Source organism: Lipotes vexillifer, unplaced genomic scaffold (genome assembly GCF_000442215.2).
Source record: "Lipotes vexillifer unplaced genomic scaffold, Lipotes_vexillifer_v1.1 scaffold4, whole genome shotgun sequence".
NCBI lineage: Eukaryota > Metazoa > Chordata > Mammalia > Artiodactyla > Lipotidae > Lipotes > Lipotes vexillifer.
Genome location: NW_006785876.1, coordinates 1,030,205 through 1,047,386, shown reverse-complemented (window position 1 = coordinate 1,047,386; position 17,182 = coordinate 1,030,205). Strand labels below are relative to the sequence as shown.

Below are 17,182 nucleotides of genomic sequence, written 5' to 3'. Positions count from 1 at the left end.
ATTCTTTCTTTCCAATTACTGAAGCTGCTTAAATTGGCTTTGTGAAAACACTCCCGTTTACATGCACTGAGCAACTGCAATTCAGTTGCTCCTTAAAATGTGATCTTTGAAAATTGCCCTAATGCTGAGGTTTGCTTCATTTTATGTTACTTACTATCAATTTTTATTTAAAATGTTCAGTTTTTAGGTTGGTTCACTAAAGTCATAAACTGTTTAACTCCTTTTAGAAAAAAAGACAAAATGTGGTGTCTTTTCTTTCACAAATGAGGTCATTTCACTTTCTTGCTATATTTTTTTTTTTAACTCACTGACCCCTGTAAGTGACAATAAAGAAAAAAACAACCCCTAAGTATCATCTTGGAATAATATCAGGGTAGACTCAAACCACTGGGACCTAAGACCTCATTTGGAAGCTCAAAAACAGAGGAGTTTGCTAGAATTTGGAATATTTTGCATATTGAATCTCTCCAATCCAATTAGTATTTTTGAAACTATAGGATGAGTCTTATGTTTAGAAAAATATTAGGATGAGTCCAATAATAGAAAAATATTAGAATCAGTGTATTTTCAAGAAGTTTTAATCTAGTTGAGAAAATAAGACAAAACGGGAAAGGACAACAGGGTACTAAATATAATTAACTGTCAAAATTTCACAGGTGATAAGCTTGAAGAAGACATTCAATCAAGGGCTCTTGGGAAGAATGAAACTGAAGTTGGTCTTTGAAAAGAAGGGAGAAAAGAATCCCTGGCTTAGCAAAGGTCAGCAGCAAAGACAGGAATGCAAAGTTCACGACTCATCCAGAAGGAGGCTGCACGACTGTGCCACTGCAGCAGAGGACAACCTCTGGTGAGTAGCTGGAACTACATCCCCACGTGATGATTCAGGGATGAAACACAGACAGATTTGATGTCAGGAGAAAGAGCTAAAACCTGACTCAACAGAAGGGAGTTACTATCCATTATTAAGTTGGAGAGTGATGATTTCAGGAAGACTAGTCTACTCCCTACTAGATTGAACCAATAAGCTTCCTTCTTTTTATTCCAAAGAATATATAAAACACAACTACTAGTGAAATATGGAAAACTTGGAATACTTCTTAGAACACTTAGAAGAGAAGCTGTTCAATGGAGTCATCATTTTAATGATGTCAAAGCTATTTCCAGTTTTATGTTAGAATCTACCTCAGTCCAATGATCCCCGCCCCCCCCCACAGTCCAGCACAGATTCACTTCAGTCCCATCTTTAAAACAAAGCTCTCTTTGGAGCATCACACCTATTTATTTAATAACTGGAGTTAACATAAGATGAAAAATGCAATCTATACTAGACAATATAAGGGAAACTTGAATAGGTAAAAATAATTAACAGAAATGGTCAGAACCACTGGGAAACACTACAGAGGTACGTGTAAAAGATCTTAAAAATCTGTATCATGTTACTGTAATTATTTTGAAGAGATTTGCACTAAGAACTTTATAATCACACCTCCCCAAAGGGAGAACTGTTATAAACAGTATTAAATTTGAAGGGAGTGTTTGTCAAGGCTTAAACCTAAAAAATATGTCAGAGGGGCTTCCCTGGTGGTGCAGTGGTTGGGAGTCCGCCTGCTGATGCAGGGGACACGGGTTCGTGCCCCGGTCCAGGAGGATCCCAAGTGTCGTGGAGCGGCTGGGCCCGTGAGCCATGGCCGCTGAGCCTGCGCGTCCGGAGCCCGTGCTCTGCAACGGGAGAGGCCACAGCGGTGAGAGGCCCATGTACCGCCAAAAAAAAAAAAAAAAAAAAAAGTCAGAGAAGTAAACACTTTTCTGAATGAGGAACTGTTAACAGTGGTAGTCTCTGAGCCCCATAGATATGGCCATTTTTATTAAATATTAAACAAATATTTTAAGAGCCATGGTAAAATTTCCAAGTTTGCAACTGCCATTGCAGGCCCTTAGAACTCCTAATCAAAGATCCTCGCAGTAAACCTCACAAAGCTGTGTATAAGCCATAAGAAAAGTCCCAAATGTGGGCTTCAATGTGGGTGAGCCAAGGTGAGGGGGAGAAATATCCAAACCATGAAAAGGTCATGAAAATGACTGAAGACACCTCCCTTAAGGGCAGTGGCTTTTGGGGAGTTATTCTCCACTCTCACTGCATATTAGAATCACTTGGGAAGTTTTTAAACGGTCTGAGCTCTTCACCCCGATGCCTCCTCCAGGGGATCCTGGGGCCCAGGCAATGGCTGAGGACCACTGCTTAAGATGCTCACGGGTCCAATGTGCTGCACTACAAGGGGCAGTATATTGACTATCAATAGGAACAAAACAGGAAACATTATTGTGACCTGCAGGAGGTGCTGGGAGGAGACTACAAATGGAATTGTTGAAGAGGAATTGTTGAATTTCAGAAGACCAAGACTTTGGAGGAAGGTATATTTAAAATTAAAATCCTGAAGGTTGAGTGTGGGCTTGCTCTGAAGGCCATAACAGTGCTACACTGGAGTTTCTGGCAAAATGTAGAGAGAGAATATTGAGGCCAGAGGGAAGTTTCCCCCTAGAGCCATCTTCGAGAGGATGCGGGAGGACTTCCCTGGTGGTGCAGCGGTTGAGAATCCACCTGCCAGTGCAGGGGACATGGGTTCGAGCCCTGGTCTGGGAGGATCCCGCATGCTGCAGAGCAACTGGGCCCATGAGCCACAATTACTAAGCCTGCGCTCTAGAGCCCGTGAGCCACAACTACTGAGCCCATGTGCCACAGCTGCTGAAACCCACGCACCTAGAGCCCGTGCTTAGCAACAATGGAAGCTGCTGCAGTGAGGGGCCCGCACAGTGCAGCAAAGAGTGGGCCCCACTTGCTGTAACTAGAGAGGGCCCGCATGCAGCAGCAAAGACCCAACACAGCCATAAATAAATAAATAAATAAAAGAGGATGCGGGAAACGTTCTCAGGAAGTAGTGGCCAAATAAGCGGAGGCATGCCCCACGGTGCTGGGGATGAAAGGCACCCATGGGGAGGGCAGGAGGGCTGGCTGGCCGAGGCAGAGACATCAGCCAACTGCAGCAAGAGCGGCCGCTGCTGCAGTAACCTCCTGGCCAACGTGAATGTCGAGTTCCTGGAGGAGAGGGGATGGAAGCCAGGGGGAGTAGGAAGCAAGCAGAGCTTAGTGCAGAAGTGGCTGGTGCAACTATGCAGGTTCCCATGGCAGCACACCCCCTTCTACTGGGTAATCCTGCTCCCATCCCAAGACACCCTCCACCACTCTTCTACCCAAGATTGTCCTTGACCAGCCAAATCTACTTCCCCTTCTTATAGGAGAGGAGGGATGCTCATTTTGTCCTCTGCAACAAGAGTAGGGTCCGCATAACACGTGATGCTCTTGAGCTGGAGTGAGTTGATGGCATGATGCCAAACTTTGATTCAGTAAGAGAAACACATTGGAGGGCAGGCAGGGGTTGGCTATTTTACCACTAGGTCCTGCATTCTCATGTGTTATGGATTCCAGCATGAACCCCTTGTAACCGAGCAGGAACCTCTGAGGCCTTCCCAGGATAGAACCCTCCACCCATGTCCTCTGCCTGCCTATTGTCTGTAGAAAAACTTCAGTCAAAGAATAAATTTAATCAGAGACGTGAGAAAATACAAAAAGAAAAGAAAAAACAAGACCAAATAATAATACTTTAGTCATTAAACAAAGTCAAGGACCCTTATTTCTTCCTCAAGGACTATAGATAACATTCTGAGCCATGTCCTTTGAGCTGTTTTACAGATACTGAAACCCCCACCAGGTGGAAGAAGTTAACTGTATGCTGCCCACAAGAACATAGACCCCAGACCAGCTGGAACCAAACGACTGATGGTGCAGACTCCCAATTACTGCACCACCAAACCAATCAGAAGAATGCGCACGAGCTGACCATGCCCTGTTCCTTGAACACTGTAAGACTCCTCACTACCCCCTCCAGGGTGGTACACACAGTTTTGAGGGCATTAGCCTGCTGTGGTCCCCTCTGCCTGGCAAAGCAATAAAGCTATTCTTTTCTACTTCACCCAAAACTCTGTCTCCGCATTTCTACTCAGCAAGGGTGAACAGGGGCCGAGTTTTGGCAACACTCTCCCCAGCCCAGAAGCTTCATATTATGTGACATGAACCTATTCCCTCTTCTTTTTTTCAATCTCTGCACGGACAAAAGTATATACATCGTGTTTGTATAAAGCAAGGGATATCTGGGTAAATTTGGAGGAATCAGTTCATCGATTAACGAATCAGGAAAAGACTTGTATGCAGAAAACTATAAGACACTGATGAAAGAAATTAGATGATACAAATAGATGGAGAGATATACCATGTTCCTGGATTGGAAGAATCAACATTGTGAAAATGACTCTACTACCCAAAGCAATCTACAGATTCAATGCAATCCCTATCAAACTACCAATGGCATTTTTCACAGAACTAGAACAAAGAATTTCACAATTTGAATGGAAACACAAAAGACCCCGAATAGCCAAAGCAATCTTGAGAAAGAAAAACAGAGCTGGAGGAATCAGGCTCCCTGACTTCAGACTATACTACAAAGCTACAGTAATCAAGACAGTATGGTACTGGCACAAAAATGGAAATATAGATCAGTGGAACAGGATAGAAAACCCAGAGATAAACCCACCTTATCTTTGATAAATGAGGCAAGAATAAACAATGGAGAAAAGACAGCCTCTTCAATAAGTGGTGCTGGGAAAACTGGACAGCTACACGCAAAAGAATTAAATTAGAACACTCCCTAACACGATACACAAAAATAAACTCAAAATGGATTAAAGACCTAAATGTAAGGTCAGACACTATAAAACTCTTATAGGAAAACACAGGCAGAACACTCTATGACATAAGTCACAGCAAGATCCTTTTTGACTCATCTTCTAGAGAAATGGAAATAAAAACAAAAATAAACAAATGGGACCTAATGAAACTTAAAAGCTTTGCACAGCAAAGGAAACCATAAACAAGACCAAAAGACAACCCTCAGAATGGGAGAAAATATTTGCAAATGAAGCAACTGACCAAGGATTAATCTCTAAAATATACAAGCAGCTCAGGCAGCTCAATATCAAAAAAACAAACAGTCCAATCCAAAAATGGGCAGAAGACCTAAATAGATATTTCTCCCAAGAAGATATACAGATTGCCAACAAACACATGAAAGGATGGTCAACATCACTAATCATTAGAGAAATGCAAATCAAAACTACAATGAGATATCACCTCACACTGGTCAGAATGGCCATCATCAAAAAATCTAGAAACAATAAATGCTGGAGAGGGTGTGGAGAAAAGGGAACCCTCTTGCACTGTTGGTGGGAATGTAAATTGATACAGTCACTATGGAGAACAGTTTGTAGGTTCCTTAAAAAACTGAAAATAGAACTACCATACGACCCAGCAATCCCACTATTGGGCATATACCCTGAGAAAATCATAATTCGAAAACAGACATGTACCACAATGTTCATTGAAGCACTATTTACAATAGCCAGGATGTGGAAGCAACCTAAGTGTCCAACAACATATGAATGAATAAAGATGTGGCACATATATACAATGGAATATTACTCAGCCATAAAAAGAAACGAAATTGAGCTATTTGTAATGAGGTGGATAGACCTAGAGTCTGTCATACAGAGTGAAGTAAGTCAGAAAGAGAAAGGCAAATACCGTAAGCTAACACATATATATGGAATTTAAGAAAAAATAATGTCATGAAGAACCTAGGGGTAAGACAGGAATAAAGACACAGACCTACTAGAGAATGGACTTGAGGATATGGGGAGGGGGAAGGGCAAGCTGTGACAAAGGGAGAGAGAGGCATGGACATATATACACTACCAAACGTAAAGTAGATAGCTAGTGGGAAGCAGCCGCATAGCACAGGGAGATCAGCTCGGTGCTTTGTGTCCACCTAGAGGGGTGGGATAGGGAGGGTGGGAGAGAGATGCAAGAGGGAGGGGATATGGCGATATATGTATACGTATAGCTGATTCACTTTGTTATACAGCAGAAACTAACACACCATTGTAAAGCAATTATACTCCAATGAAGATGTTAAAAAAAGAAAATCAGGTACTTGACTATTATATCCAACATTAGAAAAATATAAGCCACAATCTGTCTATTCAGAACAGTCCTTCCTGTAACAGTTGTGTGTTAAACTCTAATGTGCACACGAATCACTTGGGCATCTTATTACAATGCAGATTCTGATTCAGTAGGTCTGGGTGGGGCCTGAAATTCATCTCTTACAAGTCCCCAGGTGATGCAGATGGTGCTGACCCAGGACCACAAGCTCCTAAAGAATTCCAGATTTTTCTATCAAGCTGGCTTTATCCTAACCAAGAAAAGAATATGTTTAGGCAATATCACAGTAAACATTTCTGAAATTGATAAAACTAGAACCGAGGGAAAAATGCTTGAATTATCTGCACTCCTTGTATAGTCATAGAAGTGGACAACAGAATGTTAGAAATGGGAAAAATCTTGAAAGATCACCTTCTTCTGCCTCTAAACATACAGATGGGGAAACAGAAGCCTCGAGAGGGACGTAACTTGACCAACCTTACATAGCTAATTGATGTCACAACAAGTCTAAACTCCAGGCTTCCTGACTCTCCATGAAGTGCTCTTTCTAACACACTATGATTGGATTTTAAGAGATCTTCACAACCTTTTTTTTCATAGACATGCCACTGTTGGCTTCACGGCCTTAGCACTGGAGAGTTTTTTCTTTTTTAACCCAAATACAAGCCACTTTAAGTGCAAGCACACTTCGGCCCCATGACTGGCCCATGGGTCCTGTTCTTCTTTTTAACCCTTGGATAATGGCCACTAAAAACACAGATCGCCATGTTGACCATATGGAAAATACCCCCCAGTCATCTGTCCGTGATAAGCACAGTGGAAGAGTTGAATCATCACTACTAGGAAAAGAATCATAAAATTTATTATTTGTGAATTGGGCTTTAAATAACAGAGTGTAAAGCAATATTTGTATTAGAGTGTGATAAGGCCTAGCAAACCCAACAATTCCCAGATAAGAATATATGAAATCAGCTTCAGTGACTTGAAAGCTGTACTTTACAATCAATCCAAAGGCCACAATGGAACTTAGCAAAAATAACCAACCGCTAAGCATTTAACCTGATTTTAAGTCTCTCAGAGTTGGGGGACAGATAAACACCAGCTGTCCCCTCTAAACAGCCCTCTCTGTTGGGCAGCATGAAACCTGGTAAAGTGGTGGGGCCAAGGAACCTACGGGTAAACACGCCCAGTATTTTCTGGGGTGGACACCAAATTCCCCTCCACCTTTGGGCAGGGTGGGTAGAGATGAGGCCAAGCTCTGCCGGCTGCTGTGCACAGCTGAACCATGACTCCTGGTTTAAACCAGTTGATTCATTTTGTCCTCACCCCAACCTCAGGGAAAGAAGAAATGTAGGAAAGAGTTAAAGGAGTCCCTTTATCTCTCTCTGAAATCAAAGAGTGAATCAAGTACATTAAAATTATACAGCTTTCAAATACAGAACAAAATTCAAATATAGAACAAAGCAATAACAAAATGAAAATAATCCCATAGAGATGTTGCTGGGCAGCCATAAAATTATTAAATGACTATATAAGTACACAGTAAAAGCAAAGAGCAAACATATGAAGAAGACAGGTGACCCTTGTGACTCCTCTTCCCAACACCACCACTTCTGTCACCGGTGGGAGGAGGGTTGAAACACACTTATATCCAGGGCAGACAGCGTGGGGCTTGACTCCTAGATCTACTGTTTAGGAAGGAATTTAACCTCTCTGAGTCTCAATTTCCTCACTTGTAAGATGGTGATAAATCCTACCTTGAAAGGTGGCTGTTAGTATTACATGAGATGGTGTACATAACATTCCTGGCCAGCACAGGCACTTTCAAGACCAAGCTCCTATCACAGTAATCCGTTTGTTCACCCCACAAATATTTATTGAGCTCTGGCAATGCCCCAGCTGCTGCTGTCACAGGGGGAGACCCAGCAGTTACAAAAGAACAAAGTCATTGCCCTGGAGAATCTTATACTCTAGGGGCCAAGGTGGGGGAGTGGGGGCAGGAGGACACATAAGTATATAAACAAATATGCATGTCCTGTGCCAGATGGGGAAAAGTGCCATGAAGGAAAAAGAAAGCAAGGTGAGGAGAGCAGACAGTGCAGCAGAGAGGCAAACGTAACATCATTAGCATCCTCTAAATGTGCAAACTGCTCTCAGAAGTTACCTGCACAGTGGAGTGTAAAAATGCTACAGTGTAAAGCATTGGCTTCCACATGGGTAAATTACTGATATCCAGAAGGTCTTGATTAATTCCAGCAAATGTTCTTTTCAAACCTGCGCGAACGCCTTGGGGTGGCTCATTAGTGAATTTGAGAGAAGTCTGTCGTAAAAAGCAAATAGTAGTTTTGTTTCTATAAATTACTGTGAAGAATAAAATAGAAATTACAACACATCAGCCAACAATATGCTTATGGTACATAAATGGGCGCCGTGTAAGCTACTTACATTGATCAGACCTAAAACCCAATAAATTAATAGAGTCTTATAACTCTTCTGTGGGAATCTTTACCATATAATCTTGATAATTATAGTCAAGATTTTGACGATAATGGCATAAGATTTTGCAACGCAGCCTCTACTGGACCAGAAAGGCCTGTTACGTTTGCCATCTTTCCATAATCACAGTTGTGCCATCTTTATTTGTATAACTCTAAAGGAAAGGACACTTATCTCACAGTAACAAACCTGAAGCAATGTAATGGGAAACCGATTGTGGGGCTCGGTAGTTATCCACACTCGGAAAGTGTCATCGCTGGCATCAGTGGTAGTTAATGTCTCTAGCAATTCTTCCATGAATTCTAGGCCAAGGTGACAATTCTGCAGTAATACCCAGCCACCCTGTATTCAAAAATGATTTCATATTAATTCCTTATAACTTTTTTGCTATGACTTTAATAAAACAAAACATACAAGCAAATTTTTTGAAACTTTTACTCAGGGCATAAGAATACTCTGTTTTGAGCACATATATTTTAATGAAATTGTTATATGTCAATACAATCTTCTTTTTTCTGTTAGTTGTGAAGCTGGTTACTTGGAATCAAGTGGGTTCAAAATGATTGTATCCTGCCACCCCTGGTTTAGAAGGGAACAAAAGTTAAAATTTGAAGTCAGACTTGTTTAGGTACAGTGTGTGCACCATCTAATGGTGGGAATGGGTATTTTGGAATTTGTAACTTAAATTGTCCTGCCTAAGGTAAATCAGAAGGGACTCACCCTGAAACACAAAGAGAGATACACATTACCTCATGAAAGTTGGAGGTGTCGACGAAAATTCATTAACAATCAAGTTAGGAAGAAAAGAGAGAATTTTATTTGAGCCAAACTGAGGATTATAGCCTGGGAGACAGAAGCTCTGAGACCTGTCTTGCCTGTTACTAGTCAAAGGCAGAGTCATATACATTTTCGAGACAAAGGATCATACATCAAAATGACATACTGACATTTCACATGAGGTTCACCAAAGATACACAGTCCAGGTACACATACAAAGCCAGCAACAAGTCACCATGACTCCCTGCAGAGTTGGAAAAGCATGCTAATCTTTTAAGAAGTTACCTGGCTAGCGTCAGAAGAAAGGGAAAAAAAATTGATCTTTGCATTCGAGCAGGCATTCCCACCTTTGAGGAGGTCTGGTTAATGCATGATGCACATTGTACACTAAAAGGGGAGGGAGGAGGCCCAAATGAGCAGAGAGAGAGAATTTTATGCTTACGTTTTCTTCTCCTGACTTAAAATACAAATTTTATTTGACCAGAGGCAATAAAATACATTTGGTGACATTTGCTACCATAATATTAAACCTTATTCTTTGCCATCACTCCTCCCAGATATTCCTGAAACCACAAAACTTTCTAAGCACTATCTAAATACTTGATAAAACCTTCTTTAACAATGTAATTCACATGACCGTCACAGTTCTATAAGAACACAGTTTACTAGCCAGACAATATCTTGATATACTTATATAATGAGATCAGATAAATACAGCTACAAATCATTGAGCTTAGTGTATATGTGGTAAGGCCTGTATATACGCCTTCTACTGCAAGAGAAAACAGAACTCAGACTGGCTTAAGCAGCAAAGGGGACTTGTTGGTCTAGACAACTGGTGTGTCTAGACCAAGATGGACTTCATGGTTGGTTTGTGTCATCATGGATCCAGTTACTCTCTGATTCCCTGCTGTGCATTCCACAGTGTCAGCTTTATCCTAAATCTTTCAAGTGGCAGTGTGGCTGTACCTATTCATGGGTTATTGTTGTTTGTTTGTTTGTTTGATAATGCCATTATTATCAATATTTATCCTACCTTAAGACACAGAACTTGGAAGTTATAAAAGCTAATATTCCAAAGAGGGTTAATGTGAATGCTGTACCAAATTTAGAAGTTTCTCACTCATGGAAACTAAAGAACTTATTTAAGGCCCAAAGTCAAACTGTCAAATCACTCAATAGAGTGAATTATTTGATCTGAGTAAAAATAATTATATATAATTTCTTCAATATATATAAATTAAATACAATATATTATTGAATTTAATTAAGTGGTAAAGATTAAGTCTTGGCGCACTTGAGAATTAATGACTAGCCTGAAACTTTGATGAACCAAGCAGTGTTTTAGCTCATTAGCCCTCTCCAGTCATTAATTCCCAGGGAAAAGCTGCACCACAGTTGCTACAGACGTTATGAGATCAAAAGCTTAAAAATAAACCGAGATCTTATTTTATTTTTATAAATGGCGCAATTTCTTATTGCTGCTGAAATTGCTATCTACCAACCATTTCTAGAAAATTAATGACCTGTGTATTTATTAGGTGTGATGAAAAATAGTTCTCAACATTCCATCCAGCTTGCAATTTTCAATAAAAACCATTATCAATATTTAAACATAACACCCTCAAACATTTCTTATTTGCCTGAAACTATCCATTAATGAAAAATGAAAGTCTCACTTTAACTGAAAATTGAAATTTGACTATCTCAATCTGTCACTTCTTAAGCACTATATATTAATATTGAACATCACATTCCAAGACTGCTAGAACTGCATCCTTTAGGAACCAGAAAGTGTGGCTGCCAAATTATCAAAAAATATTTAGTGAAAATAAAATGGAGCATATACTATAAAGAATGGAACAAGTGGGCTTCCCTGGTGGCACAGTGGTTGAGAGTCCGCCTGTCGATGCAGGGGACGCGGGTTCGTGCCCTGGTCTGGAAAGATCCCACATGCCGCAGAGCGGCTCGGCCCGTGAGCCGTGGCCGCTGAGCCTGTGCATCCGGAGCCTGTGCTCCGCAACGGGAGAGGCCACAACAGTGAGAGGCCCGCCCGGTCTGGGAAGATCCCACATGCCGCGGAGTGGCTAGGCCTCTGAGCCATGGCGCCTGGGCCCCGCAACGGGAGAGGCCACAACAGTGAGAGGCCCGCGTACTGCAAAAAAAAAAAAAAAAAAATGGAACAAGTATTTTGTGGGGATGTCAGGAGCAAACTAGCTGGAGGTTTAAAATTTGTAGGAAATCAAAGGTTGACTCTATATACATAAATAAAAATGAAAAATAATGATTGAGCATCACAGGTAGAATGCTTTACCCATCACTGTGCTGGTCCTCAGTAGACCAGATGGCCAGAGGAATAATATCAAGAATGTTGCATGAAGAGTAGTTGTCCATTGCTACATACCTGCTGCATTGACATCTGAATCAGCTTTCGAGCATGTACTTCTTGTCCTTGCCCCATTGAGATAGTTCTGCATTCTGTAACACAGAAGGATCACTATGATAAAACATCAATTTTATAACAGGATTGGGACAAAAAATTAATTTCTGAATGGTCATAGCCTCCCTCCTCCGTGGCTTCTAAGAAGACTTTGTTATTCAAACAAGTCTGGCTTTCAGTTGTGTTGATGAGAGAAATGAATGGAGCAGAAATTGGAACAGGAAGAACAAGGAAAGAGAGACAAAAGGCACAAGGCAGGTCTTTTAGAGAGTTCTGGGGTCTTTGGAGATAACGAGGAGATAGATTGATGGGGGAGAGGCAGCTATAATGCTATCATAGGCATTAAGTGGGAAAGAGGATTTTTGAGTTTTGCTAAAATTTTAAATTATATTGGGAGTATAGTTGCTTTACAATGTTGTGTTGGTTTCTGCTGTACAGCAAAGTGAATCAGTTATACATATACATATACCCACTCTTTTTTAGATTTCCTTCCCATTTAGGTCACCACAGAGCACTGAGTAGAGTTCCCTGTTCCGTGTTTTGATTAGAATATTTTTTTGGTGTTTTATCAGATGCTTCAGTAAAGACTTAGTTGGCTTTTTATTCTTTTACAAGGTCAAGTTTTCATTGTTTTGTCTGTCTGTCTGTTTGGGTTTTGTTTGCATATTTGTCCATTTTCCAAGATGGAACTTGTGGCAGCTCAGCCCCATGAGGGCTACATTCAGGGATAACTGCTCCTCAGGATTAAATCACCATCTTGTAACTGAGCATGAAGAAAAAGTGGAGACCACTCCAAGATTAGAGGTGTGATTATAATTCAGCAGAATATACACTATATAGGGTTATTAGTGAATTTGATGTTCCAGGCAGAGAACCACACTTGTGCCTGTCACATGAACTCACTAAATTGCAGAAGTCTCTAAATCATGCTTGTGAAACTGGAATTGGAAATTAACTTTTAAGCAAGTCTTTGTGGGCCCAGGTCTTCTTGAATTTTAGAGGCATGATCTCTAGATCTCTAGAGGCACAGGGAAAGGAGGTCAATGGAGACATTGTGAAGCAGTGTATGCTTTTGCCCTACTCTACCGGAGGAGCCTGAATCCTCAGGAAAAAGGGCTGCTGTAGCTGGGCAAACAATGAGGCTGATTTGGAAACTTTAGAAGTTACAGAGGACGAGAGAAATTCACAGGGTGGAGTTAGAAGTATGCCAGGAACCAGAGAAGAAGTTGCCAGGGCGCACACCATTTAAAATATAGCACCATGGGGTTAACGGCCAGAGATTCTGTGAGGGTTCGCAGGGTGCAGCATTAGGATTATTTGTGGACTCAGGGTCACAGGGTGAAACTCTGCAGTGGGTGCCTGAGAGAGGATGGCAGAGCACTGCTTGAAAAACTGGGAACTGCAATTGTCCAAAGGTCACTGAACAAAGCTGGATTTTCCCACCAAAGCCCTCATGAATGTCTCCTACTCAAGGGGAACCAGGCACTGCTCCCAGGGCATCTGAGAAGAATCCACACACCCTATAATAGGAGAAGGAAGGAGAGGTGGAACTTGAAAGGGAGGAGCCTCCAAATTGTACAAAGAGATAGAGCCCCTCTTGTTTCAGAAGAACCCACAAATGTTAGGTATGTCAATGGAGGAAAGTTTGATAGGGACAAAAAGTATTAACATGTGAGCATGAACCACAATCTATCTCCCCTGTCCTTCCAACTCTTCTGAAATACACCTTTTAAAAGGAAGAACTGCTTTTTGTTCAGGTGGCCTGAGTTTCTTATCTTGACCTGGGTAAGTGGTCAAGAGGAGACTTAGAGGCATTCCTTCAAAACAAACCCAGAATCTGACCACTTCTGGACATCTACACTTTTATTCCTCCGTCCATCACCTCTTGCCTGTATTCTTGCAGTAACCTACTAACTGGTTACCTCTCTCCCACTCTTTTTCTCTACTAGTTATTCTTCCCACAGCAGACAAAGGAATTCTGTCGAATCCTAAATCAGACTACGTCCATCCTCTGCTCAGAAACATGCGATGGGTTCTCATTTCATTCCGCACAAAATCCAGAATCCAATTCAAATTCTTACCTCTAAGACCCTACACAATCGGCTCCCACTGCTGCCGCGTTCTACACACACACACACACACACACACACACACACACCGTTTTAGGATCTCACCACCATTCATTCACTCTTCTCCAGCCACAATGGCCTCCTCCCTCCTCCCCAGGCACACTCCAGCCTCACCTCTGTTCCCTCTGTCTGAAATGTGTCTCCTCAAATGCTCCACTGACTTAATTCCTTACATCTCAGGTCTTCCTCACCTTCTCAACAAGGCCTTCCCTGACCATCTGATCTAGTACAGCATACCTATCCCCGTCACTCTGCCCCTCACCCTACTTTTTCTTAGCATATTATATACTTTTTAGCATATTATATACTCACTTGTTAATTAATTACTGTCTGTTTTCCCCCAACACTAGAACATCAGCTCCACAAGGGACTTATACCACGGTGGCTTATCCAGCACGTAGACAGTGCATAGCACTCAGTAGATACTCAATAAATATTTTCTCAAACTTTAAAAACAGATATAATTCACATATCATAAAACTTACCCCTTTAAAGTCTACAATTCAATGTCTTTTAGTATATTCATAGAGTTGAGGAACCATTACTACTGTCCAATTTCAGATCATTTTCACCAACTCAAAAAGAAACTCCACATCCATTAGCAGTCCCCATCACCCTCTCCCACTCTAGCAACCACTAATCTACCTTCTATCTCTATTCTAGACATTTCATATAAATGGAATTATACAATATGTGACCTTTTGTATCTGTCTTCTATTAGCATAATATTTTCAAGGTTCATCCATATTGTAGCATGCATCACAACTTCTTCCTTTTTATGGCTGAGTAGTAGTCCATTATACAGATGTACTATATTTTGTTTATCCATTCATCAGCTGATAGACATTTGGGTTGTTTCCACTTTTTGGCGAGTATGAATAATGCTGCTATGAACATTCATGTATAAGCCTTTGTGTGGACATGTTGTCAATTCTCTTAGATATAGACTTAGGAGTAGAATTGTTGGGTCTTACTGCAATTCTATGCTTAACTTTTTGAGGAACTGCCAGGCTGTTTTCCAAAGCAGCTTCACCACTTTACAGTTCCATCAGCAATGTAAAAAAGTTCTAATTTTTCCGCATCCTTGTCAACACTTGCTATTGTCCATCTTTTTGATTATAGCCATCTTGAAATGAAGTGGTATCTCACTGTAGTTTTGATATCCATTTCCCTAATGATTAATGGTGTTGAGTAACTTTTCATGTGCTTATTGGCCATATGTATATCTTCTTTGGAGAAATGTCTATTCAAATCCACAGCTCGTTTTTTAACTGGGTTGACTCTTTATTTTTGCATTGTAAGAAGTTCTTTTTACATTCTGTATACCAGATCCTTATCAGATATATTATTTGCAAATATTTTCTCTCATATTGTATTAATAGGTTGTCTTTTTCACTTTCTTGATGGTATTCGTTGAAGTACAATAGTTTTCAATTTTGTTTAAGTCCAATTTATCAATTTTCTCTTTTGTTTCCCATGTTTTAAGTGTCATATCTAGAAAATTATTGCCTAATCCAGTCACAAAGATTTATTCCTACATTTTCTTCTAAGAGTTTGATAGTTTTAGCTCTTACATTTATGTCTCTGATAATTTTGAGTTAATTTTTGTATATGGTGTGAAATAAAGGTCAAACTTTATTCTTTTGAAAGTATTGATAGATATTAGTTTTTCTGGCATGGTTTGTTGAAGAGGCTGTCCTTTCTCCATTGAATGGTCTGGCACCCTTGTTGAGAAACAACTGACCATAAATGAGGGTTATTTCTGGACCTCCCAATTCTATTCCATTGATATATATGTCTATCCTTATGCCAGTACCATTCTGTCTGATTACTGTAGCTTTGTAGTAGGTTTTAAAAATCAAGAAGTCCTACACCTTTGTTCTTCTTTTACAAGGTTGTTTTGGCTATTCTGGGTTCCATGTATTTCCATATGAATTTTAGGATCAGCTTGTCAATTTCCACCAAAAAAAGGCAGCTGGGATTTTTTTTTTTTTTTTTGCGGTACGTGGGCCTCTCACTGTTGTGGCCTCTCCCGCTGCAGAGCACAGGCTCTGGACACGCAGGCTCAGCGGCCATGACTCACAGGTGCAGCTGCTCCGTGGCATGTGAGATCTTCCCGGACTGGGGCACAAACCCGTGTCCCCTGCATCGGCAGGCGGACTCTCAACCACTGTGCCACCAGGGAAGCCCAAGCAGCTGGGATTTTGTTGGGAGTTAATTTAAAGCTGTTAGATCAATTTGGAGAGTGCTGTCATCTTATCAATTTACAGTCTTCTGGGAATTCCCTGGCAGTCCAGTGGTTAGGACTCAACACTTTCACTGCCGTGGCCCAGTCTCAATCCCTGGTCAGGGAAGTAAAATCCCACAAGTTGGGCAGCACGGCCAAAACAATAATAATAACAATAAAAAAATAAAATCTTTCTATCCATGAACATGGGATGTCTTTCTATTTTTATCATCATCATTATTATCATTATTATATCTAATTTTTCAACTGTTTTGTAGTTTTCAACACACAAGCTTTGCACTTCTTTGTTAAATTTATTCCTAAGTATCTTTTATGATATTGTAAATGAAATTGCATTTATAATTATATAAATTTATAAATTATATAAATTGCATTTATAATTATATAAAATTTTGGTTTTTTTGTATATTAATTTTTGGTTTGTTCTTCCTAGTGTGTAGAAAAACAATGGATTTTCAAAATAGGATCTTGTGTTCTGCAATCTTGTTGAACTTGTTTATTAGCCCTAGTAGTCTTTTGGTGGACTGCTTAGGATTTTCTATATGCAAAATCATGTCATCTTCAAATTGAGATGGTTTTACTTCTTCTTTTCCAGTGTGAATGCCATTTATTTCTTCTTCTGGTCTGACTAAAACCTCCAATACAGTGCTGAGTAGAAGTACAAGTAGACATTCTTCTCTTGCTCCTGATGTTTGGGGAAAAATACTCAGTCTTTCAACATTAAGTAAGATGTTAGCTGTGGGTTTTTGTAGGTGCCCTCATCAGGTTGAAGAAGTTCCCTTTTATTATTATTATTTTTTGCGGTACGCGGGCCTCTCACTGTTGTGGCCTCTCCCGTTGCAGAGCACAGGCTCTGGACGCGTGGGCTCAGTGGCCCTGGATCCCAGGCCCAGCTGATACGTGCCATGAGGAAGCCTCCCAGAACAGACAAAGAAGCCCGGTCCCCTGCATGGGCAGGTGGGCTCTCAATCACTGTGCCA

At 40.7% G+C, this 17,182-nt stretch overlaps 1 protein-coding gene across 1 annotated transcript in view; it reads right to left on the bottom strand.

The window, feature by feature from the left end:
- Positions 1-17,182, bottom strand: part of DNAH8 (dynein axonemal heavy chain 8) — a 332,081-nt gene that overhangs the window by 58,393 nt on the left and 256,506 nt on the right. Inside the window, exons 82-84 of the mRNA XM_007458310.1 lie at positions 11,790-11,863; positions 8,798-8,950; positions 8,277-8,432 (exon numbers count right to left, since the gene is read on the bottom strand). Coding sequence (XP_007458372.1) covers positions 8,277-8,432; positions 8,798-8,950; positions 11,790-11,863 — 383 coding nt within the window. The remainder of the gene's footprint in view (positions 1-8,276; positions 8,433-8,797; positions 8,951-11,789; positions 11,864-17,182) is intronic.